Raw genomic sequence first — 26505 nt, 5'->3', positions numbered from 1 at the left:
CTGTCTTGGTAGCTAGTGGGGAAAGAAGTTTTTCAAAATTAAAAATTATTAATAACTATTAAGAAGCTCCATAAGACAAACAAAACTAAAAAATTAGCACTCATTTCAATAGAGTCCTCACTAGCTGCTACTTTAAACTACACAAATCAGATTGACGAATTTGCCAAAATTAAAGTCAGAAGGGTAAAACTTAAAACTGTAATTTTTGTAAATGTTATTTAATGTTAATACGTATTTCATTTGATTTAAATTATGTTTTGTTTTTAAAATAAAAGTGTGTTCATTTTGTGTTGTTGCATTTAATAAAAAAAGTTAAGTTTTAATTATATTTAGGTAAGGGGTAAGGGGCAGCATTTCGAAAACTTGCATCATATTGAAAAGATGTACCGCACGGCTCTGTACCCCCTTCCTTCTTCTACTAATACGTCTTCAATTGGAAATAAGAAATACTTAGTTAATTTCTAATTCCCTCTTATTTTTGTTGTTGAATTTAGAATTAGAATCATAATCAATAATAATTGATGTAATCGTCAACAGTTCCTATCTAATTTTTTGCAATCAACGCCTTGCCATATAATTAGTAAATATTTACATGCCGAGAACCTATAAAAAAGTTTTTTGCAAAAATACACATTCAGTTGCCTGAAATTCCCGGCGTCAGGCGTTGAAAATTGTGAAACTATTCGAGCGTGCGCAGAAAAACGTTACCATCCAACAGCAAGAATCGTAGAACACATCCCCACCATAGAACGCGCCGAATTATTCTAGGTTTGAAACCACGGCAGAAATCGAGTCGACAGCGCCAACCGTCGCATTTTGAATTAAGCTTTTGGAGGTACAAGACTGTGTTTCAGTGTTTGTGATTTTATTGCCAAAAATGTCTAAGAAAAACGGAAATACTTCCCTTCTACAACAAGGGGCTGAAAAGGTAAAGGATATATTTTATTTATTTGTAGTGACATTTTTGTTCGCGCCGCGCGGCTTTTTCAGACGTGGCTATTTTTAGTCGAAACCGGAAATTGTTTCCAGCTTTTTACAGTGTATCGGAACACTTAAGGATCGTTTAAACACAGCGATAAATCAAACAACTTATCAAGGTCAATCGAGTTGTTGCAACTTATCATTGTGTGTAAACGGTGCATCGCACGACTTATCAAAGTTGGAGTTGGGTTGAGGTTGGTATCGGATTGCATCAACTTATCACAAGGATCGAGTTGTTTTAATTTATCGTCGTGTCTAAACGGTACAGCGATTTATCATTGGACTTGGGATGCATCAATTTAGGAAAATCTTACAGAATTAGAATTTATTTACATATCCAATTAAATAATGTACAGGGTGATTGATTAGTGGGGTAAAGCTACGTAGATCCGTTATAGTAATAAATAGCAATAAAAGTTAATAACAAAAATTGTAGCCAACTTTGAGATTCACATTTATAAAATTAATTAGAATGTTACATGGGGTGTTCGATAACATAGTGGCAGACCAAACTTAATTTTTTTTTATTTGAACAACCTGTATTTTATTTTATATTCAAAATCTTCTTAACTTCGCCATTAAAAATGTATAAAGGATTGTTATGTTATACACGGTATTTTACAAAGTTATAACCAATTTTATATGAAAATTGTAACAAGTTAACTCATTGTATAAATAAAAATAAGCACAAAAGCAATGGATTATTGATGCCATTTTTTTATTTATTATCAAAATTTTCATAAATTATTATTCTTCTTCTTTTTGTATAGACATGGCTGTCTGTTTTTTCAATGTGCCTCTAGTAAGTTGTTGTTCCATCGTTTTCGTGGTCTTACCACTGATCGTCTGCCTATTGGGAAACCGTCTCTCGCTGTCCTGACTACTCTGTTGTCATTCGGCTTATGTGGTCATTCCATTCTATTGTTCTGTTTCTTACCCTGTCTTCTGTCGTATATCTGCACTTTTAGCTCTGTCCCATAGAGTCTCACCATCGATTTTTCGAAGGGTTTTCATCTCCGCTGTTTCGAGCAATCTTTTTGTCCTCTCTGTGTCGGGTCGTGTTTCTGCCGCGTATGTCATTATTGTTCTGATGACTGTTTTGTAAATTCTGCCTGTCATATCTTTTCCAATATTTTTATTTCTCCATATTGTGTCATCCAGGCAACCTGAATTCAGGCAAATCTTTCATTATGCGTGTAAATTTCTCAAAAATACTATTAGTTTTCTCAGGATTCCATAGTTCTACATTCTACAGTGTGGCAAAACCAAATGGAATAGATTCATTATTTCGTAAACCGACGACTAAAAAATCCGGAAACAGGTCGATTTTTATATTTAAATTATGATTTTTTGGCATTTACATACTAGTGACGTTATCCATCTCGAAGCTAAAATAAAAAATATACATGCGGACCAATGTAAAAAAGGTCATTTCATTGTTGTCTTCTTACCGGCGTGAGAAATACAAAATAAGATTTACTATTTTATTTGGACATAAGCCACAATTCGAGTTTGAAATCAAGTTTACTTGACGTTTCAACTTTCACTTCGGAAATCGTTATCAATATAAAAAAAACATTCATAAATTAAAAATTTAACTTTGTTTCTGGTGAAGCAACGAAGTTGGAACAAGCAGAATATTATAATTGTCACCGGAAAGCGAAAAAGGTAACGCACAACTTGAAAGAACTTATATATTTCTAACTTCGTTTCTGGTGAAGCAACGCAGTTGGAACAAGCAGATATATTATAATTGTGTCACCGGAAAGCGAATATGGTAACGCACAACTTGGAAGAACCTATAGTTTTCTAACTTCGTTTCTGGTGAAGCAACGCAGTTGGAACAAGCAGATAATATTATAACTGTGTCAGCGGAAAGCGAAAAAGGTAGTCCCTGAAAACCTGAAAAGGTAGTCTTCCAAGTTGTGAGTTACCTTTTTCGCTTACCGGTGACACAATTATAATATATCTGCTTGTTCCAACCCTGTTGCTTCACCAGAAGCGAAGTTAGAAAACTATAGGGTCTTCCAAGTTGTGAGTTACCTTTTCACTTTCCGGTGACACAATTATAATATATCTGGTTGTTCCAACCCTGTTGCTTCACCAGAAGCGAAGTTAGAAAACTATAGATTCTTCCAAGTTGTGCGTTACCTTTTTCGCTTTCTGGTGACACAATTATAATACATCTGCTTGTTCCAACTCCGTTGCTTCACCAGAAGCGAAGTTAGAAAACTATAGGCTCTTCCAAGTTGTGAGTTACCTTTTTCACTTCCCGGTGACACAATTATAATATATCTGGTTGTTCCAACCCTGTTGCTTCACCAGAAGCAAAGTTAGAAAACTATAGGTTCTTCCAAGTTGTGCGTTACCTTTTTCGCTTTCTGGTGACACAATTATAATACATCTGCTTGTTCCAACTCCATTGCTTCACCAGAAACGAAGTTAGAAAACTATAGATTCATCCAAGTTGTGCGTTAGGTTTTTTGCTTCCCGGTGACACAATTATAATATATCTGCTTGTTCCCACTCCGTTTCTTCACCAGAAGCGAAGTTAGAAAACTATAGGCTCTTCCAAGTTGTGAGGTACCTTTTTCGCTTTCCGGTGACACAATTATAATATATCTGTTTGTTCCAACTGCGTTGCTTCACCAGAAACGAAGCTAGAAATCTATAGGTTCTTTCAAGTTGTGCGTTGTTACCTTTTTCGCTTTCCGGTGACAATTATAATATTATATCTGCTTTTTCCAACTGTGTTGCTTCACCAGAAACAAAGTTTAATTTTTAATTTATGAATGTTTTTTTTGATATTTTCAATTCAGGCGCGTCAAAACCAACAAACCACTCGGAAACCCGTCCAAATACGTATTGCGAACCATCAAAGCTTTTGTTGAAAAACCGACAGAAGTTAGATTGTGGTGCGCCGTGTGCGTGCCGTTTGTGCGCCACTTGAAAACACGTACTAATCTGACGAATATGCTGCGCGCGAGCGGCTCGCACACCGAGCAGAGCGCATATGTATACCTGCCTTTACGATGAATTCTCTAACATTTTCTGCGAGTTAGGAAGTACCACGTTTTCAATGAGGAGTTTTCTAAAAAAAAAAAGAAAATAACTATCTATGCCTGCCGCGTGGGAAAGAACTAAACTCTCGTCTCGCGTAACTACCAGCTTCCACTCTGGTTTAGCACTTCTTTGCTCTTTGCTCGTACTCTTTCTTCGCTCCATTCTGTGCACTTCTTTGCTCTTTGCTCGTGCTCTTTGCTCGCACTCTTTCTTCGCTCCACTCTGAACGTACGCATAGGGAATGTTGTATACAAATGAAAGTATGGTAATGGTACTTTTTAATAGTGATATAAAATACAGGGTATCCCATTTAAATTTTACTGAAAAAATAATGTACTTGAGTTTTAACTCACCCTTTATTAGATATAAAGTAAATTAGCAATATCAATCATTTTTAAAAATTTTGACAATAAATAAAAAAATATGGCATCAATAAACCATTGCCGTTGTGCTTATTTTTATTTATACAGTGAGTTGAACTTGTTACGATTTTCATATAAAATTGGTTATAACTTTGTAAATACCCTGTATAACATACCCAACCTTTATATTTTGAAAGTAACAGGATCTATTTGTTTAGGATGAAAACTAGTTATAATTCATTGAAGGGTCTAAAAGGGTCTAATGTACACAATGGTCCCCTCTTCAACTTGTTGTGGTCAACTTATCGCAGCGTCTAAACAGCGTTTCAATCTCAACAAATCACAACAACTTGTCATCACAACTAGTTGCTGTGACTTATCGCTGTGTTTAAACGCCCCTTTATATTTACACTTGAAAAACTAAATTTAAATAAATATCTTCTGTAATAGAAACAGGATTGGACTCAGCCAAAAAAAATTTTTGATTTTTGTTAATAATAAATTTTATATTTAACGTACTTTAGTAATGTATGCAATTCTATGTTAACCTTTGCACACATGGTAGTCTGACGCAATAACACAACACGGTTAAAGGTACATAGGAACATAAATAAGACATAAAAATAACTGTAAACTAAGGTGCACCAAATATCAAAAATCACTTATCGTTATACTTTTTGTACACAAAATCGTAATTTTTCGCATTTTTTTGTTTTTTGGTCTTGTCTTAAAGCTTCCTTCCGTTTTTCATTATTAACGTTTCCTAGTTTTATCTCAACTTAACTTTTTGTTCACAAAATCTTTGGGCATTATCGTGAATGGTTTGTAATACCGGTTTATAACAGTCCTCTGAAAAAAAATCCAAATCCGTCCTGATTCTGTAACTAGAATATTCTAGATTTGTCAACAAAAAAAAACCATAGGTACATCAACAACGTGTTCTTAATCGTCAATTTATTTTGAAATCAAATGTAATTTTTTGACTCTCTACTCTACATTTTTTGATAGCTTTGAATGGAACCCCAAGTATTTTGGAAACAAAGCCATGTTCTCCTCCTTCTTCTTAAAGTTCGATAATATGATCATAACTAACTTCTATCTTTACTCTGAAGAATTGTATTGAATTGCATTTAAACCAGTCCCTTAAATTTTTCAACTCTAGGATACTTTCTGCTTCTTCCTGTACTCCTTCCTCCCTTTATTGTCCATCTTAGCATTTCATGTCGCGGACCCCTCATTACGTCTTCCAGATGTTGTAACTTTCTTATTATTATGATGTTTATTCTCCCGTGTGCATGCTATTTCTAAGCATTATTCCCTTCTGTAATTACCACATTGACACAATAGCAATAGAACACGAAGAAAGGTCCATATAAGAAAGAGAAATAATAACTAAATAAGTATAAGGTTCAACAAATACTAAAAAACTTTATACTTTAACATGCTTTTCTATATTTTCGTAATTTTTCATTGCAATATGTTTTTTGGTCTTGTATAAAGCTTTCTTCCGTTTTTGATTATATAACGTTTACTAGTTTTATCTCAACTTAACTTTGTGTTCACAAAATCTTTGGGCTATCATGAATGGTTTGTAATACCGGTTTATAACAAACCTCTGGAAAAAATCCAAATCCGTCCTGATTCTGTACCTACGTACGTTTTAATTTGACAGTAAAATATTCTAGATTTTTCCAAAAAAAAAAATAAAAAGAAAAAACAATAGGTACATCAACAACTTGTTCTTAATCGTCAATTTATTTTGAAATCGAATGTAATTTTTTGACTACTCTACATTTTTTGATAGCTTTGAATAAAACCCTAAATATTTTGAAAACATAGCCATGTTCTCCTTCTTCTTTAAGTTCGATATGATCATAACTATCTTCTATCTTTACTCTGAAGAATTGTATTGAATTGAATTTAAACCAGTCCCTTAAATTTTTCAACTAGGATACTTTCTGCTTCTTCCTGTACTCCTTCCTCCCCTTAACTTTCCCTTTATTGTCCATCTTAGCATTTCATGTCGCGGACCCCTCATTACGTCTTCCAGATTTTGTAACTTTCTTATTGTTATGATGTTTATTATCCCGTGTGCATGCTATTTCTAAGCATTCTTCCCTTCTGTAATTACCACATTGACACAATAGCCATAGAACACTAAGAAAGGTCCATATTTATAAGAAATAGAAATAATAACTAAATAAATACAAGGTTCAACAAATACTAAAAAACTTTATGCTTTTCTATATTATCGTAATTTTTCATTGCAATATGTTTTTTTTGTCTTGTCTAAAGCTTTCTTCCGTTATTCATTATATAACGTTTCCTAGTTTTATCTCAAATTAACTATTTGTTCACAAAATCTTGCATTATCATTAATGGTTTGAAATACTGGTTTATAGGATGCTGCCTCCAAAAAATCCAAATGCGTACCTACTGTCACTATACATGAAAACTTATTGTTTTAGTTTGACTAATCTAAAATATTCTAGATTTTTCCAAAAGAACAACAGTATATCAAAAACCGTGTTTTTAATCGTCAATTTATTTTGAAATCGAATGTAATTCTTTAACTACTCTACATTTTTTAATACTTTTGAACGGAACCCTAAATCTGTTGGTAACAAAGCCATAAATTATCTAGGTTTTAAGGTTCATTTGGTCGATCTTGTTCTTTAAGTGCCGTTTCCCCATCGGAATTTCGATATCATCATCGCTATGTATATTTACTCTATCTACCGCTGCTCTGGAAGAATTCTATTGAACTGTATTTTTAAACCAGTCGCTTAAAAATTTCAACTATGATACTCTGCTTCTTCCTAATATATCTACTATTTTCTCCCCTTATCTTTAATATCTCTAAATATCCCGTATTTATGTTGGGTTGGTGATACACTTTATCGAGAAGAAACTTATTATGTTAAATACTTCAATGAAAAAAGCATCGACATAAATGCTACTTTGCTATGTGATGAACAGGCACTATTACTGGAATTTGTAAGGGGAAAAATTAAAGAATGGACTGCTGAAGTAAGAAAACCACCACAATTTCACGAAAAATTGGTTTGTTTTTTTTTTAAATGCACACCAGGCCAAAACACCACTCTAAATTTTTAAAAATATGCCAATAGTTTGTGATTCCTGCCCATAATGCTAATACTGAAAGAATCTGTTTGCTTATGAATATGAACATTCAATAGACAGAAGAAAGGAACAAGTGGTGGATACCCTTTCTGCAATATTGCAGGTACTTTACAATTTAAAAATAGTTTTTACTTTATATTGGAAAATAAAAAGATTTTAAAATTCCGGGCCCCCTTCAGCTGGAAGGTATCGCCCCCAAACCCTCTTTGGATGTGTCCCGTTTTTTCAAGTTTATAATTTGATCACGATATTCTAAGCATCCTTCTGTAACACCCTTTCACATTTCAACTGACTAACTTATGTGTGTATTCTCGCTTCAGTGTTCAGTGTCCAGCTTTCAAGTTCATATAGTAGTGTAATATCGAAAACACGTAATAGAGCTCTTGCTCTCAGTTTTGATCTAGGGCTAGGGGCTTTATTGCAGATAATTGTTTTCAATTTTACAAACGCATTTCTTGCTATTTCTATCCATTCGTTCTTCTAAACTATGCAAATTTTCATTTACCATATCTTTTGACATTGATTCACTAGAATCTATTCTGATATCTTGATTGTGTCTGGATTGTGAAATTTGGCTACTTATAAAAACAATTGTGAAGCTATTACACCATGATATTGAAAGTTAATTAAATGTCTTTTGTATGGTTTTATTTTCTCCCACACATTTGTATGTAAACAATATTCTTTTCCATTAATTTCGATGATTCATTTCAATAAAAAAAAATTTCTTTGAATATTGTTAGCTAAAAACAAGTCTGGCATGCATTATTTCAGAATCTCCAGCAATTTATTGTGTAACATTCCATTTTTTTATAAACTTTTAAACTTGAATTTTGGTTTTTTTCGATGAGTGAGAGCATTCTCTTTCTAGCTTTTTGTTACATATTGGCTTATTGACATACTTTGTATTACGTATTACGTTTTTGATAATCTACAAATAACCGCGATGATTTCATTGTTGTTCTTCTGCAAATGGTGGGACCTTAAAACATTTGGAAATATTGATTTCCTTTTTTTATTCATCTGTGGTAGTTTTCACATCCTCTGTCTTTTTTCATATCGTAGGCGTAATATGAAAAATGCAAAGTCCAAAATATTCAATTTTAGACTTTTGATGGCATCTGTTAGCATTATCCAAAAGGTATCTACGGTTCTGTTTTCTTCTAATTTAGTTTACTAGATTTTGCTAAAATTGTGAAAATGAACTCTGCATAAGTCCATTAATGTTGAAAACCATATGAAATCTACACAAGTCCGCTCTTGTTAGTGGACAAACCGTTCAAACTTAGTGCGCACCTACATTGGATCCGTTTTTCTCCGATCAGATCAGATCCGACAGGCGGCACCTACATTGGATCCGTATTTCTCCGATCAGATCAGATCCGATCAGACCGGTTTTCCGGCGAGGGTGCCTACATTGGTTCAGTAATCTTCCGACCACCGACAATGATGAAGATGTGTTATTAATTTGTTGGCTGTTGTTGGATTGGAAAACAACGTTCTTAAAAGACGCAGAAAAAAAAACGTAGATGGATGTATACATTTAATGTATTTAACACAGATCTTTAGGAGAATTTAATATAAATAAAAATCTACGTAACTATCCTGATAAATTTAAAATCCTATTTCCCATTTTTTCGTCACAAGAATGTAAAATAATTCATGAGAAAAGAAAAAATATATTGATTTATTACAAACTAGTATCCATCCCAATAAAACTATTTACGTAGAGGCTCACAATAGGGTGTTTCCTATTCTGTGCGAGAGGTATAAAATGTAAATAAAGAGATTTTGTAACCATTATATTCAAGACAACATTTTAAAATATCTATCTTGTAGAGATACATTATTACAAAATTAAATATTAAGATTTGGAAACTATTTATTGTTGATTTATTTCATGAAATAGTTCAAACAAAAAATTCAATTAATTATATGCAAAAACCGGAATGAAACCAAACACTTCTCGATGAGAATAGGAGAAGCTACTCCCGACGTCGGCCGATATCGGATCTGATCTGATCGGAGAAAAACAGATCCAATGTAGGCACTCCCATTTAATACTATGGGTTTATTTTTTATTCCGACGTCGGCCGACGTCGGATCTGATCTGATCGGAGAATAATGGATCCAATGTAGGCACCCTCATTTAATACTATGGGTTTATTTTTTATTCCGACGTCGGATCTGATCTGATCTGATCTGATCGGAGAAAAACGGATCCAATGTAGGTGCAGCCTTATTGGTGCTTTTCTGATGTTTATACAATAAAAAGCCTTTTCATTGTAAACGGGTGAGCAGGGTGAGTACCTACAGCAGTGGTTTCCAACCTTTTTGTACCTGCGCCCCCCTTTAAAAAAATAAAATTGTTGCGCCCCCTTAATTTTTTAACATATCTAATTTTATAAATTCTCAACTCAATCTTGAAAATTTGCTATCACTAGGTCTACTATAATTTCCGGCTCTGCTATCGTAAGGCCAAAATCATCATATTTTTCAATCACAAACGGGTTTCTAATCCATTCATATTTGGACATGTCAAGATCTTTAAAGTAAAACGAGAATTGCTTCCATAGACTGGTCAAATGATTATTATCAAGTATATTCAAATGGGAAATAAGCCACAATTTTACCTAAAAATGATTTTATTAACGTTTCGACGCCCAAGTCGGGTGTCGTTGTCAAAATACAAAATAATACTAAATAAACAAAAATGTTGTTGCTTAGTAAAAAATTCTTCTAATAATTTATTTAATCTGACTCATTTATATCTAACGCGAGAATTTCAGTGCCACCGTTGCATTTGGTTGTCTTTTTAAAGACAGATCACATGCTATGATTTTTTGTGGCGGATATTCTTGAGTTGGGATTGATTTCATGTAATCGAATGAACTATCTTTTAGTAAAGTCGTCCCAGGAACGCAACTCATCAATATTGGCAATATAATTTTAAAGTCGTCTACTTTAAAATGTATAATACGTGTCTGAATTGCCGATATAAATGAGTCAGATTAAATAAATTATTAGAAGAATTTTTTACTAAGCAACAACATTTTTGTTTATTTAGTATTATTTTGTATTTTGACAACGACACCCGACTTGGGCGTCGAAACGTTAATAAAATCATTTTTAGATAAAATTGTGGCTTATTTCCCATTTGAATATACTTGATTATAAAAATGCCACAAGAAAATAGCTTCAGAACAACATGATTATTATTATGAACTTTACTTTCTTCTATTTCATCAGCAAGACAGGTAATTTTAAAAGTTGGAAACATGTCAAAATTTTTCAAACTTATTATTATCCAAAGTTATTAGTTATTATTATTATCACAGTTATTATTACCCACAGTTCTAATTTTTTCATAAATGCAGTAATCTTGTCTTTCTGAGTAATTGCACGCATTTGAAGCCCTTGCATTGATTTATTTAAAATACTACTGCGTCTTTGAAGAATATTAACTAAATACGCAAGTTTACAAGGAATTTCGTGTCATAAAACAAGTTTGCTTATTCTCTATTATTATCAGTAAGAAATATGGCGATCGCTTCTTTTAGCTCAGACACCCTTGAAGTACTTTGACACGAGAAAGCCAACGTGCCTCACAATAATATAGAAGTGATCTATATTCTGAACCCATGACATCACACAATTTTGCGAAAAGCCTTCCTCTTTACAGCTCTTATAATAACTTCAAATACTGTTAGCAGATCTTCACCCATATCTCTTAAAACAAGCGATTGTCTATGAATCATGCTATCCGTACAAACTGCACGAGGAGCCAACTTTCGAACTCGTGCGTGTAGACTGGCATTTTTTCTTGCCATAGATGGAGCTCCATCTGTGCATAGTTCCACTCAGTTCTCCCACAGAATATCATTTTCATTAAAGAAATAACAATGATACAATTGCTGTAGTATTGCCTTCAATAAGTTTACAGAATAACATTATGATTCACTGAGCATCATTTTTGTGACACCTATTCGACTTCTTTGGTTTGTATTCGAAAATGATATTTTGGAAACAGCTGCATGCCCCCTTGTAACACTTTCGCGCCCCCCTAGGGGGGCGCGCCCCACAGGTTGGAAACCACTGACCTACAGGGTACAAGTTAAAATGACACAACATATTGTTTGATAATTGTTTAGAAACTTGTGCAATGTTTACATTATATTTAATTGTATACAAGTGGAGTTATGCGCAGTTAGTTCTTTGTCTTTTCTGTAAAGTCAGGTATTTTGGACTCATGCATTTTTCGCATTAGGCCGACTATATTCTCAGTATGTTTCCAAGATGTTTCAGATATTTAGTTGCCAGTTGAGTTGCTTACACGTTCTGAAAACGTCTTCAATCTACAGGGTGATTGATTATCCAAGAACAGAAATATCCCATTAAAATAGTAAATATAGAGCAGGTGTGCCTAAACTTTACCCCTTAGGTGACCTTTGGGTGACCAAACGTCCCGTAAAAACGGGATTGTCCCGCTTTTTAACGATTTGTCCCGGGGTCCCGAAAAAGTATCTTGGGACGCCTAAATGTCCCGTATTTGCGGTGTAAAGCTGGTTTATATCTTTATGTAGTTCTCTTCCTCCGTATTTGATTAATTCCGCTGCTATTTCATCTTCTCCTGATGCTTTTCCGTTTCCTACTTAGGTTTTTAATATTTTTTGTTTTTGTACTTTTTCTTTTGTGAAAATTTCTACTTCGTCGTTATTTTCTACGACCTTACTTCTTCATTGCAGTGGGTTTCCTTCATAGTGAATAGCATTTTTTCGTAATGTTCTTCACATATTCTGCTGATCTGTTTGTCTTCAAATACGGTTTCTCCTTTTTGATTTTTAGTCTTCTTGATTTAATGCTGGGCGTATTTTTTGTTGCTCTGACTTTTTTGTAAAGTTGTTTTTTTTTATGGTTTTCTCTGTCTTTTTCAATATCCTCCAGCGAAACCAGTTTCTTTTTATTTGTTGAGTTGGCTTTGTTTCTCGCTATTTTGTATTTTTCCCTGTTTTGCTCTGACGGGTTGTTGATCCATGTCATTCTGACGGAGTTTTTAGTGTTCTGCCTGTTTCGCAGTCATGATCGTACGTAAATCACATATTCAAAGGTAAATTGAAAAGGATTTATAGCTCCTAAATTAGCTAAAAAACCATGTTTCAATCGCCCCTACTTGTTTGGGTATCGCCCCAAATCCTCCTTGGCAGTGGCGCACCCAGAGGGGGATTTAGGGGTTAAACCCCCTTTCCCCCAGAGCATATGAAAAATATATATAAAGAATAGTAGAAAAATGTAACTTGTCTTTCACAAACAATACAAAAAAAATTCGGTGCCCACCCCCCCTTTTTTTAGAATCGTTTTCTGCTCCGTATGTCAACGTTTGCCTATATTGTTTCATATATTGTCATCTTTGTTTTCCTTGATATTTTTTTGTTGTTGAAGGATCCTGTATTTAGTGTTTGGAATTGTTTTCCTGTACTTTCTAGTCTTTTGGCTCCTTATTCTAGCTACCATGGTGTCCGTTTCTCTTTCCTATTATTTATTGTGGTCCTACATACTACGTAAACTAAGCAAATTACTATAAATATTTGAATTGGACCTAAATTTTTTTAAAATTCGACTCGTATGAACTTAAATTAATTCTCAAACACATAATCCTGTCGCCAGTGGGGGTACAACGGCCTCCTTAATTCAGATGGACTTACCCAAGTTTTTTTATGTATTTTGATCCGTATGACACGAATTTTTTGGGTAACAGTCGATCCGGATGTCGATAAGATTGTTATAAACAAAGAACTTGAGGAATCACGTAACAGCGATTTTTCGCAAAACAAAACATTGTTTTGTATTTTTTGGGTCATTCTAAGCAAAAAATGTTTTTACAAGTTTTTTCGTAGGATGCATAGTTTTCGACACACACGCGGTTGAACTTTCAAAAAATCGAAAAATTACAATTTTTGGACCCGAATAACTTTTGATTGAAAAATAAAATAGCAATTCTGCTTACCGCATTTGAAAGTTCGAGTCAAATTCTATCGGTTTTGATTACTTTCATTGCTAAAAATTAATTTTTTTATTGTTAAACAAAGCTATAAACACATAGTGATTGAATGATGTTTTCAATGCATTTCCCATTTGAAATCGAACGAGTAGGCGCGCATACAGACAATTTCTACGTAGATGACGTACATTAAAACGCATGCATTGAGCGCGGGAAACACTATGTGTTTATGGCTTTGTTTAAAAAATAAAAACTTAATTTTTAGCAATGCAAATAATTAAAACCGATAGAATTTGACTTGAACTTTGAAATGCAGTAAGCAGAATTGCTATTATATTTTTTAATCAAAAGTTATTCGGGTTAAAAAATTGCACTTTTTCGATTTTTTGGAAGTTCAACCGCGTGTATCTCTAAAACTATGCATCCTACGAAAAAACTTGTAAGACCATTTTTGCTGAGAATCACCCAAAAAATACAAAAAAATGTTTTGTTTTGCGAAAAATCGCTGTTATGTAATTCCTCAAGTTCTTTGTTTATAGTAACAAACCTATCGGCATCCGGATCAACTGTTACCCAAAAAATTCAATACAAAACTTGGATAAGTTCATCTGAATTAAGGAGGCCGTTGTACCCCCCTGGAATTCCAAATGTTGATCCGTTAGTTGCGATCGATGCTTTGTTTTGATCACGTTTATAAATGAACATGCGAATTCACATAAATATTTTCATCCAAAGAAGGCATTGAGACGTGCAAACATTTAGATATTATTTATCTTTATTTATCAGTTTCCAAAAAAGAATCAATACAATCTGAAACCATTTAGTACTTACTTATTTTTCTTCTTCTTATAAGTCAATAAAAATTCTTCCGAATCCACTAAACAATTACCCTTCCTTCTTCTTTTGGTGTAGACATGACTGTCAAAAAACTGTGCTAACATGAGTTTCCAGACCGAGTAAAATTATTATTCCCCAGTAGGTATATCTCATGGAAAACAACGTTCGAAATTAACAACAATAATATTTGACTAGGGACAAAATGCGATTAAGAGGTGTAATCTGTAAATAAAACAATACCAAAATATTATTGTTAATGATTCAAAGTTTAGGTATACGTACCAGGTGAAGGTTATGTATATCCTCAAATAATTTCATGAAGTTATTTTTAAATGCAATTATATAAATTAACAAAATTAACTATAAATACCGAGACTGAAAAATACCGTAATTACATAGTTTGAAGATTTTACATTTAAATGAGGCCGATTGTCATTACAAATGAAGGGCCACGGGAAAGAACGATCAGAGTCCATTTTTGGTCAATATTTAAATATTGGCACCATATTTTAGCTTTTCGTGGAAAGAATCTAACCATGGCCATGGTTTCGTTTGTACAATAACGATCACCGTACGTTCTAATTAAAAATGTTGAATTTAATTTTCCTGTACCAAAATATACGAACTAAAACTTTCAAATTGATTTGTACAAAATGAGAAAAATGTGACTCTGATGGTTCTTTCCCGTGGCCCTTCAAATTGTAAACAATCAATTATGTGTAGAAGGCTAAAGTGCCTTTATTATCCTACTCTTAAAAATGATGGTAAAGTAATAAAAATAATCCCCCTTATAAATCTTCTATTGTTGAAAGTTTGTAAGTTATCAGGGCCGACTTAAATCCTATTTCAAAGCGTCTTAAACCCTTGCTGTGTTTCTTGCTTGGTTTACCGCTTATACCTCAATCAATTTCAATTATACACTATAGGCACTATAATATTAGACACAATGTATCGTGGGCCTTAAGAAAGCATTTGACAGATTCAAAAATAACGTTATCCATTTGTTATACTCAAGAGAGGTATCTCTAGAAATAATCAAAACGATCTAAAACATCTACCAGACCAATACAATAAAAAAGAAGATGAACTAACTGACCCAATTGAAGCTGGCAGTGGAATAAGGCAGGGTGGTTCCCTGAGTCTTATATTGTTCAACCTGATCATGGATGAATAATAAAAAAAGTAAGAACTAAAAAACGGATACTAAATGGGAGATAAACAACTAAAATAATAATCTGTTATGCAGACAATGCAATATTAATCTCCCAAAGTGAAGAGGATTTACAACGTATACTGTATACTAAACTAATTTAATATAACCGCCAGAAAATTTAACATGTTAATTTACCCAAAAAAGACAAAATGTCTGGTTATAACAGCAAATCCAATAAGATGTAAATTGTAGCTGGAGGGTCAGATATTAGGACAAGTGATGAGAGTTTAAATATCTAGGCATCACACTATCTATCTACGGAAAGCTCGAAACAGAAGTGGAAGATCAAGTAAATAAAGCAAACAGAGCCACAGGCTGTCTGAATGACACAATATGAAGAAATAAAAATATCGGAAAAGAATGACAGGCAGAATTTACAAAACACTCATCAGACCAATAATGACATTCTTCTTCTTCTACGGCACTATAGCCCAAATTGAGCCTTGGCCTTCTTTATTTTTTACCTCCACCCTGTGGCTGCTCTTCTCCATACACGGACTCCTAAAAGGGCTTGTGCGTCGCTGTTTACTGTGTCTTCCCAGAGCTTTCTTGGCTTTCCAACCGGTCTCTTTCCCTGCATTTTAGCATTAAGTGCTCTTTTTGGTTGCCTATCCTCTCCCATTCTTATCACATAAAATCTGACAGGGGTGCTTCCTTATAAAGTTGATAAAGTTCGTTGTTGTATCGACTTCTGAAGATTCCGTTTTCCCTCACAGGTCCTAGTATTCTCCTCAGTACTTTCCTTTCGAATGTGTCGAGTTTGTTTTTGGATGTTTCTTTCAGGACCCAGGCTTCACTGCCATAGCATGTTATTGGTCGAATTAAAGTTTTATAGATTCTCATCTTTGTATTTCGGTGGACTGAAATATATGGGAGAGGGCAAAATAAGCTGTTTGCCTGTGTTATTCTCTTCCGTATTTCTCCATCTTCTGATCCGTCGGCATATATTTCTACTGCCAGGTATGTAAACTTTCCAACCGTTTCAATGTCATCATCATGTATAATGTTTTGTGGGACTATATTTCTTCTCGTCTGAGTCATTATTTTTGTTTTTTCTGTGTTAATTTCCAGACCTAGCATTTTTGATTACTCTGCATATCGTCGTCGTCGCGGCAAAAGTCATTAAGTCCAAAATAACAGATCTGAGTAAACGAGCATTTAGTGACTTCTGCCGGACAACAAAATGGTAATTTTGGATGTATGCATATTCAGTGATGTAGGCAAACATCTCTACGTACTTTCTAGGACTTCGTTATTTCTGCCAGACTTTGAAAATTGATATTGTGGATCTATCAGGACACTTAACTCAATTTTAACAAAAGTGGACTTAGTGAGTTTTGCCGTGACGACGACGACGATATGTTTCCTGTGTCCCTGTTTATGTTCTACTCATAATATTAATATCATCGGCATAAGCGGCCAGTTGAACCGTTCGGTTGGTCAGTAGGTTTCCTCGTCCAGTTTGCATTTGCCTAACCGCATACTCCAATGCCAGGATAAAAACATTGTTGGGGCCAGCCCATCTCCCTGCTTTAGACCCTGCGAAGTTTTGAAAAAATCTGTCCGGTGGTTTTGTATTCGTACACATGCCTGAGTTTCCTCCATTGTGGCTTTAATGAGTCTTATTAGCTTGTGTGGTATTGCCAATTCAGCCAATATATAGTATAGTTTGTTCCTTTTGACAGAGATAGATGTACAGATATACGACGGAAATGCAAGGTAGGGAACATTAATAACTGGATAAGGAACAGAAGAGTAGAATGGAATGACCACATAAATTTTTTATTTATTTAGCGTATGGACTTCCACAGTACGATAAATACACAAATATAATAATAGTTAAATAATATTAATTAAATGTCCAATTTACATAGCCATTCAATTGCTTCATTCTGGGGAGCATTCCACAAAGTCCTGGAGGTTTCCACGGTAGGCACGATTTAGGCAGACTGAACCACAATGGCTTATGGTCCGCCTAGGTGATCCTAGGTCCGCAATCGCACTGCGGACTTTCCGCAGGACCCCATTTGTACAGAGAATCAGCACAGTGCTCTTTTGAGATGTGTGGTATGTCTTGATGGATTGGTAATTGTACGTTGGCTACAATTTTCTGGTACTCTCTGACTAATGCTGCTGTACGCCGTAAATCTGGTGGAGCAATATTGCTCAACGTAGGCAGCCATCTCACTGGGTTTGATTTTATTGTTCCAGTGATTATTCTCATGGTTTGATTAAGTTGGACATCGATTTTGTTTGTATGTGCACTATTTAACCACACTGGTGCACAATATTCTGCCACTAAAAAAACCAAAGCTAGAGCAGAGGTCCGAAGAGTATCTGCAGAAGCACCCCAAGTTGTTCCAGCAAGTTTTGTTATTATATTGTTTCTTGTTCTCAGTTTACCAGTTGCGTTTGTAAAATGGCTTTTGAAGGTGAGTGTTCTATCAAGTGTGACGCCTAGATTTTTGGGGTTGTTGTTATGTTTGATAGTTGTATCATTTAGAGTTACATTGAGAGTATCGCCCGCAAGTTGATTCTACAGGTGAAAGAGATAGGTTTCAGTTTTGCTTGTGTTAGGGTTATTACGTACGTAAGCACCAGTTCTTAAAGTAGTTACTTAGTGCAGTTAGTTCCTCGTTTAGAGCTCGTTCTCCAGCTTCTTTACTATTATCTTGGAAGCCAATACACATAAATAGAGTAGTAAGGACGACGAGAGAAGGTTCCCAATTCCCCAATGAAAAGACGAGCAGTGGGAAGACCACGAAAACGATGGAACGATAACTTACTTGAAGCACATTGAAAAAACAGTCATGTCTACACAAAAAGGAGAGGAAGAATGATACATAATTCACATAAATAGTATCACATACATAAATGCATATAAGTATAAGGCAAAATTAAAACAAGATTAAAAATAAAAACACAGTATCCGCATTTCCGTAAAGATTAAACCCGAAATGGTAACCGTTCGATATTGTTCCTACACAGAATCGCTAAACAATAAAGTAATATCAATTATCAATAAAACGAGACCTTCGGTTAATTTCAATACAGTAGATAACCATGTGTTCGTTATTAAGTGTATATAAATATACCGGGTACTTTTCCATTGCAACGTCATGCCCCATTTATATTGCCCACCCGGCACTGAGACCGGTAACCTTTTGCTAACAGTCAATGTTAGTCCAGTCAATGATGGTTAACTTTTTTAATAGAATTGTTAGTGTAAAATTTGATTGAATGGTACTCTTTAGGAAGAGGAAGGGGTGTAATAGTGAATGCAGTTTATAAATATATTCAACAGTATATCAATATCAAAATAAGTTGGTTCTTTTCTGCATTAAAGAAAGTATTTTGTGTAGGGAGATATTTGAGACAACAGACAGCTGAAAATTAAAGAAACAAATAAAAATGATACTGCTTGTTTTAAAATATAAAATAAAGAAATAAAAATTATTTGATATTATGTAATTCAGCATGTAGTAGTCAGCACTCCAACTGTCAACTTCGTCACCTCAAGTGACAATCAAGACTATTCTATGCGTCGAATATAAGTTCCACAATTCACGGCATTTCTTTTAAAGCTGTCCACTTTCGTTGCGTTGCATACATACATTTCTGGACCTCCAACTCTTCCAACTTGCTTCTCAATCCTATAAATTTTCCTTTCCACAAATCTCTATTTCTTAAATTGATCAGTATTAATTCCAAATGGCCCAATGTGGATTTCGTTATATACTGTTTGTTTTGAGAGAACTTAATGCCAGAGTATCTTTACTTTTTTCATAACTGCTCTACATAAGTAATTCATGATAACAGTTGCACTGGTTTTATCGCGATATTGCTTTACAAGTTGAAAGTCCTTCTTTTGAACCTTGGAAAAACATATTATACCTACCTGAAAAAAGGGTAACTTGTGATGTGTTTTTTATGTCGCAAGATACTATAGCAAGTGATAAGGCAGAAGAAAATTAAATATATTCCATGTGCAAATATTTTACATTTGAAGTCATTTCAGCTATCCTGTCTTGTACTGTTTTAGCGGATAGTGACAAATCTTTAATTTTTTTTAAAGATTTCTAATTGTTTCTGAAATAACAAAACAGTTCTTCAGTTCACAATCTGTAGGTGGTTTGCAATTTTGCAATTTCTAGTGACACCGCGATGCTTGCCAGATTGAACCATGTACATTTTGTCAAGTTACTTATCATGGAATTTAGAAATGGGTGTAATTGTGAATGCATTTATATTTATATGAATATAATTCAATAGTACTATATAGTCGGTTGTATAATATGTACGTTTCGCTACTAAATATATTGAGTAATACTTGCATCTTTAAGCATGTTTAAAGCAGCTAGTGTCGATGCTCACACTAGCCCAACATGACCAACGGCTTAACGTACCCTCCAAAGCACGGTGAAAAGCTCGATTCATTTTTAGAAATTAAAATGTCGTTGATGATGCCGAGAATCGAACTCATGCGTTCTGGCTTATGAAACCAGTATTTAGCCGCTGAGCTACGGTCGTCCACAATACATATTGAGTATTTAAGTTACTGAAAGAATTACTCTACTCCTGAAGAAGCTAGAAGGGTAGAAGGGTAGAAGGCTACTCCTAGAAGGGTAGCCAAACGTTGAGATGTACCCTCGTATAAAACAAATATTCCAATATTTCTATTTCAGTAACAAAGAATTTGAATTAAATAAAAATAAAGCTTCATGATAAACAAAGTTATTTATAAATAAATATCAATATTAATGTTGGAAACGTGGGTTACACTTTCTGATAACAGCACAGTTTAAATTGACCTCTGCTGCATGTACCTGCAACATGTACCTGTAGATAGCATTTGAATTAGTCAAGTACTTTAGCAACAGCAACAAAGAGTAAAATATACAAAATATTTTTTTATTTATATTAACACACCCACAGGGGCGGCTATTATTATCTACTACAATCTGATCACAACATTACACGTCAATAAACTCTAATTTCGTAATTATCGTAGAAGATGTAACAGTAATAAATTCGGTCTCTCTGGGAAGCGATCATAGAATGGTTAGAGCTAAACTAAGAATTGGGTATAGCAAACGTAGAACTAACTTTAAGAACACGACACAAATAGATACAGAAAAGCTAAAAGCCGATAAAGAAAAATATGCTAGTAAATTAAAAACCGCCCAAGCACTGAATCTAGAACAACTCAGCATAAATAAAATTAACTCAGTTATAACAAAAGAACTATTGAATACCAGCTCTGAAATAGCGACCCGTCATAAAAATAAAAAATCCAAAATAAGTGCAGAATCGCAGAATATGCTGAAACAACGAAGAGAGCTCTTGTCACGAAACAAAAGAAATACCACAGAATACAAGGAACTTAACCGAGCCATACGAAAACAGATAAAAGACGACATTAGAAAACAGCAAGAAGACCATATAGAAGAAGTGATAGAGAAAAATCGAAGTCTGAAATATACCAAACCGAAATTAGGCAAGAAAAATATTATAGCTATAAAAAATCAACAAGGCCAACTAGAAACAAGCAAAGCTCAGATATCGAAGATAATTGAAAACTTCTATACTGAATTATACCATTCAAAAAACGATCCCCCCGACTGTTCAAAGCAAAATCTGAAAAGGCAAATAACAAACGTAAACTCTGAATTAATGCCCGAAATAAGCGAAGCAGAAATAGAAAATGCACTTAAAGAAATGAAAAGAAATAAAGCACCGGGTAACGATGGAATTCTGGCAGAAATGCTGAAAGACGGCGGTGAGGAAGTTATCGGATACCTAAAAATACTTTTCAATAAATGCCTATTTGAAGGAAACATACCAAAGGAATGGAATACTGCTAACACAATCTTAATACACAAAAAAGGTGACAATACAGATCTGAAAAATTATCGTCCAATATCACTACTATCACAACTTTATAAAACATTCACAAAAATAATTACAAATAGATTGACAACAAAGTTCGATGTATATCAACCAGCAGAACAAGCCGGTTTTAGAAAAGGCTTCAGTACATGCGACCATCTTCACACACTAAAGATCCTAATGGAAAAAGTTAACGAGTACAACTTACCAATCTGCTTAGCATTTATAGATTACGAAAAAGCTTTTGACAGCATAGAATTATGGGCTATTGAGGAAGCATTGGTCAATAGCAGAATCGATTCTAGATATAGGATATTAATACATAATATATACAAACATGCTGAAATGGTAGTCACGATGGATAACGACATGAAAACTAGGCCAATCAAAATCAACCGAGGAGTAAGACAGGGAGACACCATATCTCCAAAACTATTTACTGCCGCACTTGAAGACATCTTTAAATCATTAAATTGGGAAACAAAGGGACTCTCGATAAATGGAAAGTATTTAAACCACCTAAGATATGCAGATGACGTGGTACTAATAGCCGACAGCTGGAAAGAACTGAAGGTGATGATCGATGAGCTTCATAGAGAATCCTTAAAAAAAGGACTAAAAATGAACTTGAGCAAAACTAAGCTAATGTCTAACAAAGATGATCAACCAACGATAACCATCCAAGGAACAAAAGTGGAACATGTAAAAGAATATATATATATATATATATATATATATATATATATATATATATCTAGGTCAGAATATCAAGGTAAACAAAGAAAATCAAACTACCGAAATAAGAAGACGAGTAAGAATGGGATGGGCTGCATTCGGAAAACTCTCATATATACTAAAAGACAAAAAGATACCACAATACCTTCGAACCAAAGTGTTCGATTCTTGTATCCTTCCCGTTCTCACTTACGGAGCTCAAACCTGGACATTCACAAAAATGAACATGGACAAGATTAGAAAAACTCAAAGAGCCATGGAACGACAGATGCTTGGTATCTCACTAATAGATCGGCAAACAAACGAAGCAACCCGAAACAAAACAAAAGTAAGGGATGCCGTGGAACAAGCGGCTAAATTAAAATGGAAATGGGCTGGACACAACGAACGTCTCGAAAATGGTAGATGGAGCAAGGAAGTTGGAAACTGGCGATCGTACGAAGCGAAGAGACCAAGAGGAAGACCTCAAATGCGCTGGAGCGATGACATCAGAAGAGTCGCAGGACCAATGTGGAAACGCCTCACACACAACAGAGATGAATGGCGAGAAATGGGAGAGACCTTTATTCGACATTTCGAATAGAAAAAAGGCTAAAAAAAAAAAAAACTCTAATTTTATTTCAGATGCCCGTTTTTACATTCTATTGATAAGTATTGATTTTTCATAATATCATCTATTTTATAAAAATACTAAAATATTTTTTTGTTACAGGTAAGCCGTGGTCTTCATTCAAAACATTACCGTAAGTCGTCTATGCACTTTATAACCTTGCTCAGCCTAATAAATTTTTAAGTCAAAGTTTTCAACCTAATAGAAATATTAAAAATATTGAAAAATATTAAAAATATTCCTAAAACATATTTAATTGAAAACTTATTGAACCATTTCCCTGGTAACACCCCCATGGCTTCTAAAAATTGCAAGCCAGATGGATGCTGAAGCGAAGAAGACAAGAGGGAATTCAAAAACTAACAATTCACGACCCCATCTGTTCAGCTGGTAAATTCTAACGGAAAATTGAGTAAAATAGTTACTCAAAGGAGTAAAACTAATATAAAATGAAATAAAAATGTATACCATTTTTATTCAGTTGCAATGCGAAGGCAAAACTGTCTTATTTTTCAATTAGAACAGAGAGCTCAAACCAGCACTCGAAATCGAATTTAGAGTGCTGGTTTGAGCTCTCTGTTCTAAGTGAAAAATAAGACAGTTTTGCCTTCGCATTGCAACTGAATAAAAATGGTATACATTTTTATTTCATTTTAATAAATTTTTGTTCGACAGACAGATTGTACTTTTACAATTTTTTCCCTAGTACCTGCTTGTTCCTCCGCAATTTCAAGAAGTAGAAAATGCTTTATCCTCTCCATAATTATGTGTAGAAGTATCTTACTGATGTCCAATCTTCAGGCCATATCTTCAGGTCATTTACTTGTCTCCCACACTGAGACAAATTTGATGTATTATATCAACTCCAACGTCATCTAGGGCCTAAATCACTTCAGTAGGTATGTTATCTGTACCAGCAGCTTCATAAAATTTTTGCCACATAATTGCTGCTTCAACTTCACTTTTGAGTATGTACTTTAGGGTCCGGCACAAAACTGGTATCTTTTTATTGTGATAGGACGTCTGTGCTCCCCTTCATCATCAAAATCGTCCAAAATATTCTTTCTACCTGTGTAAAATATATTTTTTTTGAAGTGAGTAGAGTTCCGTTATGGTTTGGAGTAAAGGATGGTGTTATCTGCTTTATTTTTTTTTAACATGTGTGGTCTCAATTTTGGTTTTATGCCCTTTAATTTCCATGCAGATTTTGTTCATGTTCAAGTGTCTGTCACTTTTTGCAGTCGTTTTATTTTGAGCGTTCAGCGCTTTATAGGCCTCTTTATCACTGCCATTGCCTAATCCTAAGGATTTCTTCCGCTCCCGTATTTTAAGCATGTGTACTCTGTTATCCATTGTTTCCTTCTTTCTTCTCTATCACTCTCAATGTTTTTCGCAGCATTATGCAATATGGATTTTGTTTTTGTCCATATGTTATTTAATAAAATGTTGTATATCATTCAGTGTATTGGTTTATATTTTATGCTATTTTTCGCTATATTTTGACCGCTATATATGCACAGAGAGGACAAAAAGAATGCTAGAAACACCAGAGATAAAAACTCTTCGAAAAATCGGTGGTAAGACACTATGGAATACAGCTAGAAGTGAAAGACTACGAAAGCAATGGAATGACAACTTACTGGATGCATATGGAAAAAACAGACACGAGTAATGTGTACACAAAAAGAAGAAGAGGATCGATCATTCAATTACCTTCTATATGATCATATATTCAACAAAACTAAAAGGAGAAACCTATGAAATTTCACGTGGCGGGTGAACTTTGCGGACCAGTGTAGTTTTGCTCATTAGGAAATAACGTTTGATCAAAGAAATAGAATTTTCATAAATACATAATATACACTATTATTCATTCCCATCATTAATATTCATATGGAATATATTAAAGGCGCTGTGAAATTTATATCACTCCAGTGTTGTGGTTTTAGACACTTAATAGAAGTAGTAGACAAGTATGATAATATCATACTTGTAATATATAATATCATATATTATATCGCTTACAATTTAAAATTTATTAAAAAAATCGGCTTATCTAATTTCAACGTAGTATATATGTATTTAAAAATATGGAAAAGCGTGGAATTATGTATAATTATAAATATGAACTTTTTTATTAATTTATTACTTTTTTAATTTTCAAGATATTTTAATCTTTTTGATGAATATTGAATGGTACGCCACTGACATTTAAAACCCATTTATTTTAATAATTTACTTCTTGGCGTTAATGTTGACCAATTATAAATTCTAGACACAGACCAAATAGTTCATTCTTGACTATTTATAGAATATAAAAAATTTATAGGAGGAGCCCAATTCAGAACCGTCTAAATTGGCTATTCTTTTGTAAAGTGAGCCCCACACCACAGGTATAACATTTATAAAACAGGTAGAAAAATGTTGACAGAAGTTACAATTTCAGTACAGTTTATTTACAGTTTTCCTAGAGCAGGTGTTTTGAGTCCTATCATTTATAATGATTTGATAATGTTTTTTGATAGAGAAAAAGGGAATTATCTGTAAGTTGGAATGCAGAATCCTTGGTAACTATTGCCTGAGCTTTTTACAAATTTATAAAGCATACATGCCGATAAATAGCGAACATGTGAGAATCTACAATTTGCACTCATCACCTGTCCGTTTATCTAGATACAAATCCAACAGAATTCTGCTTACTGAGTACTACTTAAATAAGAGTAAAATGAAATAAGGAAAAACAGCTTTAGACTTAATTCGATTCGGGGGCCACCACCATCGGCTGACCAAGGTTTCTGCTTTTCAGAGTCTTCAAAGCCGCCTGTGGTGTATCCCTAAGCGAACTATTATACCAGCTGGAATTAGTTCGAACTATACCTAAATTTTTCGTTAGTTTGACAGCTAAACAGTTATCTTGGTTGTGCATTGGACATATCTCGGGAGTCGCAGAATGGTTTTTGTATAAAAAAGTCTACAAATCTAAAAAAAATTGTTTGCTATCAGTCTGAGCTTATGAAGCAAATCGAGGGTTGAAAACAGGTGGATGCTATATATATATACCTATTTCAGTAAAGCATTTGGTCGTGTTGATGAACAGATTCTTCTTGCAAAATTCCTTTCTGTGGGATTTAATGTTCAGTTTGTTGAATGGATCAAAAATTCGTTGTCAGGTTGTATTCAAAGAGCTAAGGTTGCTGGTAATACTTCAGAGTCAATAATGGTCAACTCAGGTGTTCATCAGGGATCAGTGAGGACACACATCACCTATATTTTTTTAACATATTGGTTAATGATATTGTGAGCTGTTTTTGAGTAGTCAGTGTTTAATGTTTGTTGATGACTTGGGCCAGAGATATGCATGGACAGAGAGCTAAATAGTCAACTAGACCACTCCAAAGAAATTATTGAAATAGCAAGGTCTGGTTTCATGAACATGCGTAAAATGCTCTGTTACCTCAAAATATCAGTCACAATAATATTGAGAACACTAAAGTGTTATGTGTGGTCTCTGTTACAGTATGACTGTGAAATCTGGACATTAAAACAGTATGACGTCAACAAATGGAATTCATTCGAAATGTGGTTGTACCGCCGAATGTTAAGAATAAGCTGAGCCAGCAGAAAAATCAATGAAGAAGTACTGAAAATAATGAACATCCTCAACTGGTCAATA

At 34.1% G+C, this 26505-nt stretch overlaps 1 protein-coding gene across 4 annotated transcripts in view; it reads left to right on the top strand.

Moving 5' to 3' along the window:
* Positions 1-26505, top strand: part of LOC114333741 (proton-coupled amino acid transporter-like protein pathetic) — a 576198-nt gene that overhangs the window by 444549 nt on the left and 105144 nt on the right. The window contains exon 1 of one of the 4 annotated variants that reach the window (XM_028283731.2): positions 642-928. The exons of the other annotated variants lie outside the window; for them this stretch is intronic. Within the exon in view, the coding sequence (XP_028139532.1) occupies positions 878-928 (51 nt within the window). The 5' untranslated portion in view covers positions 642-877. Of the gene's footprint in view, positions 1-641; positions 929-26505 lie in introns of those variants that run through there. 4 annotated transcript variants of the gene reach the window in all.

Source organism: Diabrotica virgifera, chromosome 9 (genome assembly GCF_917563875.1).
Source record: "Diabrotica virgifera virgifera chromosome 9, PGI_DIABVI_V3a".
Classification (NCBI taxonomy): domain Eukaryota; kingdom Metazoa; phylum Arthropoda; class Insecta; order Coleoptera; family Chrysomelidae; genus Diabrotica; species Diabrotica virgifera.
The sequence above is the reverse complement of the archived record's forward strand: the minus strand, read 5'-3'. Positions and strand labels throughout refer to the sequence as shown.